The 3,228-nt window shown below is 58.6% G+C and overlaps 1 protein-coding gene across 1 annotated transcript; it reads right to left on the minus strand.

Annotated features, from left to right (window-relative positions):
- Positions 1-61: 61 nt before the first annotated feature.
- LOC103601072 (chromosome unknown open reading frame, human C11orf87) lies at positions 62-2,955 on the minus strand. Its single transcript, XM_008585453.1, has 2 exons — positions 2,853-2,955; positions 62-1,697 (listed from the first exon to the last, which is right to left on the minus strand). The coding sequence occupies exon 2, from the start codon at positions 1,436-1,438 to the stop codon at positions 839-841; it is 600 nt and encodes a 199-aa protein (XP_008583675.1). The 5' UTR covers positions 1,439-1,697; positions 2,853-2,955; the 3' UTR covers positions 62-838.
- Between the last annotated feature and the right edge of the window lie 273 nt (positions 2,956-3,228).

The raw sequence follows: 3,228 nt of genomic DNA on the forward strand, positions 1-3,228 counted from the left end.
CTCTTTCTCTCTCTCTCTCTCTCTCTCTCTCTCTCTCTCTCTCTCTCTCTCTCTCTCTCTCTTTCTTTCTTTCTTTCTACTCATTTAAAGATCTTTAATGTACTTTTGCTCGGCCAGCGAGGGACATTTTTTAAAGTAAATTAAAATGCTCTGACCTGGAAATGGTAATGGTTAGCCAACAGGTGAAAAGAGGGCTGTGACTGGAGAGGGGGATCTGTCATAAACGTTTCTGGGACTTTCTCTGTAGTCCTGGTGCTTAATGTAGACGTTTTCTTTATCATATACTATTGCCTGAGCCCAGTTGAGGGTGAGAATGGGGAAGAGAGGAAAGCTAAAAGAAAAGTGAAAGCTTGGGAAACGGAGGGGAAGGAAGGTAACTAAACCTTAACTTGACAGCTATGTACAACATTACCGGGCCCCGTCCCCTTACTTTGCCCCAAGGGTCAATGCCTTTTATATATTTGGTAGCTTGTGCGGTTTCTCCTCCTTACTGAGGGGGACGCGGGGTGGAGAGGGAAGATGCATCCTTCATTGACAATGAGAAATTATGTGACTTGTCATGCGCTTGGATCGTGTTATTAGTATTATAATAATTACTATAAATATTAATAAAGTATTATTATCAGCATTATTTCTTCTTTCGAGACTTTCCTCGCCCAATATTTACAAATACCGCACAGTGCCTCGGCGGAGGAGAAACAGAGAAAGGGGAGGGCAGATAAGGAAAAAGGAAAAGGAAAGAAGGGTCCGAGAAAAATGGAAAGGAAGGAAGGAGGGGGGGAAAGCAAGGACGGCAGATTCTGGAAACGAGGAAGGGGAGAGGAGAGGGGCTAGACAATCAGGACAGTACCACCGTCTGCAAAAGGCCCTCGCCAGCTGTGTCCAAGCAGAAGGAGGCTGCGTGTGCTCCTTTTGGACTGGGGGCTGGCGGCGGAGGACCAAGAGCACAGGGACCCTGGCACGGAAGGCCGGGGGATGAAGAGGAGGAGGAGGAAGAGGTGATGGAGGGGGCGCAGAAGGCAGAGTCCCGGGGCTGCCTCTCCAGCCGGGTTTCTTTCGCGTGGTTTGGGGCCTGCGCGCCTGGCCGAGGCAGCCCCCCGCCACCGCGGCTGCCGCTGCAGTGATCCCGCTCGTATTCCTCCTGAGCCCTCTGCATCTTCCGCTTCTTCATCCTACGCTTGTGGATATGGAAGGTGGACAGGGACAGCACGATGAGGCAGAAGATGAGGGTGACCAGGACAATCAGCACCAGCGTGGAGGAGAAGGACTGGAAGAGCTGCTGTCCCACCTGCGTGATGCAGGTGCCGCCGCCACCGCCCGCGCCTGGCCCGCGGGCCCCCGCGCTGCCGCTGCCGCTGGCGTTGAGGGAAGCAAAGGTCCGGTTGAGGAGACACGGCGGCAGTGCCAGCCTCAGCTCCTTCGGCGCCCTGGCACTCATCGGCGCTGGGCTGGGAGGGGCCGGGCCCACCAGGCTTCCTCTCTTGGGTACGCTGTTCCCACCAGCCAAAATGAGGACGGAGCCCACGCCACCCAAAACTACTCCCTGGCTCGGGAGAGGGTGCGCGCGAGAGCCAAGGACTGAGGGAGCAACTGCTGGCAAGCAAGCCGGCCAAGGAGCGAGCGGCGCCCGGGAGATCCTCTCCGGTCCCACCTCGAATGCGTCTCCGCGCGCCCTTTTCCTTCGCGGAGGCACCAGGCTGCAAAGAGAACAGGCTTAGTTAGGATCCCGGCTGCTGCCCCGGATAGTGCGGAGGACAGGACGGATCAGCCATCACCGCAAAGCGGCCCTCTGGACACACAGCCTCAACTGGGCGCTGTCTGTCTTCTCCGCAGCCGGCGGACCCCGGCCCGCCGCCCGCCCCTGGCCGCGAACCAAAGAGCCAGCTGACGACTCGCGCCACTTGCCGGGAAGGGGTCTGCGCTGGCACCGAAGAGATGCAGATTACTCAGCAGATAAAGGCAGCCTCCCGGCGCCCTTCACAACTTTCAAATTGCAACAGACACGCAGCCGCCTCGGATCGCAGTCCCTACTTCCCAGAACGCCGACTCTCCTGCGCCCTCTCCGTGGATGTCTTCGCCTGGATCCTACCCTCCCCAGCACCCACCCCGGGCCGCCGAGCTGGCTCCGGGTATGCAGTCCTCCCTCTCCTTCCCTCCCTCTCCAGACTCTCCCTTCCCGGACGGCGTTAGATTCCTTAGGTCCCATTCCCAGGGGTTACTCCTCGCAGCACATCCCATTCTGCCTCTGTTCGCTGCCACTGTTGACGCACAGGACCTCGCCCCATCTTTTCTCCAGCCTTAGTCCCTGGAACTCCCCACCTCCCACCAAAAAAAAAAAAAAAAAAAAAAAAAAAAAAAAAAAAAAAAAAAAAAAAAAAAAAAAAAAAAAAATGCAGTTGAAGCACCTTTCTCAGCTGAAGCACATCCCCACAAACTCCCTCTCCTCTCCTTCTCCCTGTGCCCCACTTGACAGTATCCTGCTCCTTTCTGGGGGAGCTGGAACTGAAAGGGGGAGGGTTCCCACCTGCAAAGTTCGGGAAAGGGACCTTTTCTCAGGCCTTCCCAGACCCAGCCCAAGGGCCCCGAGGCTCTTCCCTGGGACCAGAGCCAGGTAGACCTGCAGCGTGCAGCAGAGCCTCCTTGCCGCTCCCAAGAGGCAGCTGCAAACTGTTGCACTGCGGAGCAGCGAGGCGGCGCGCAAACCCGGTCTGGGGCCGGGGCCGGGGCAGGGTCGGGGGCCGAAGCTACAGCCAGGAGTGCTTGCGCAGGCCGCGGGAGCTGTTCTCCGCACTCACGCCCAGCCGTCGGGCCGCCAGACCATCCGAAGCCTTCAGCCGCACCGCGTCTCTTACCTGGGGCCGCCAGCTGGCTGCAGGGAGGGAGCCCCCGCCGCGCGGTTGCAGAAGGCGCGGAGTGAAGGGGCCAGAGACCGAGCCGTGCTGCTGCCGCCGCCGCCGCCGCCTTCGCCGCTGCTTCAGGGAGCTCAGCTCGCAGCCTATTGCCAGAGAGGCCGGTGACGTCAGGCAGCCACCGCAAGGGCTCCAAGCCACCCCTCAGGCCCCCACCCACCCTCATACCCCAACACCTTGTCTTGGCATAAGGAACCTCTGCCATACACGTTTCCTGTCCCCTGCACTTCTACTGCCTAGGGGCTATGGGGAGCAACCCCACCCCCACCTTGTGAGCATCCCACCTTCCCTTTTGCACTCCCTCGCCTAGGAAGGGTTG

Source organism: Galeopterus variegatus, unplaced genomic scaffold (genome assembly GCF_000696425.1).
Source record: "Galeopterus variegatus unplaced genomic scaffold, G_variegatus-3.0.2 Scaffold3577, whole genome shotgun sequence".
Taxonomy (NCBI): Eukaryota; Metazoa; Chordata; class Mammalia; order Dermoptera; family Cynocephalidae; genus Galeopterus; species Galeopterus variegatus.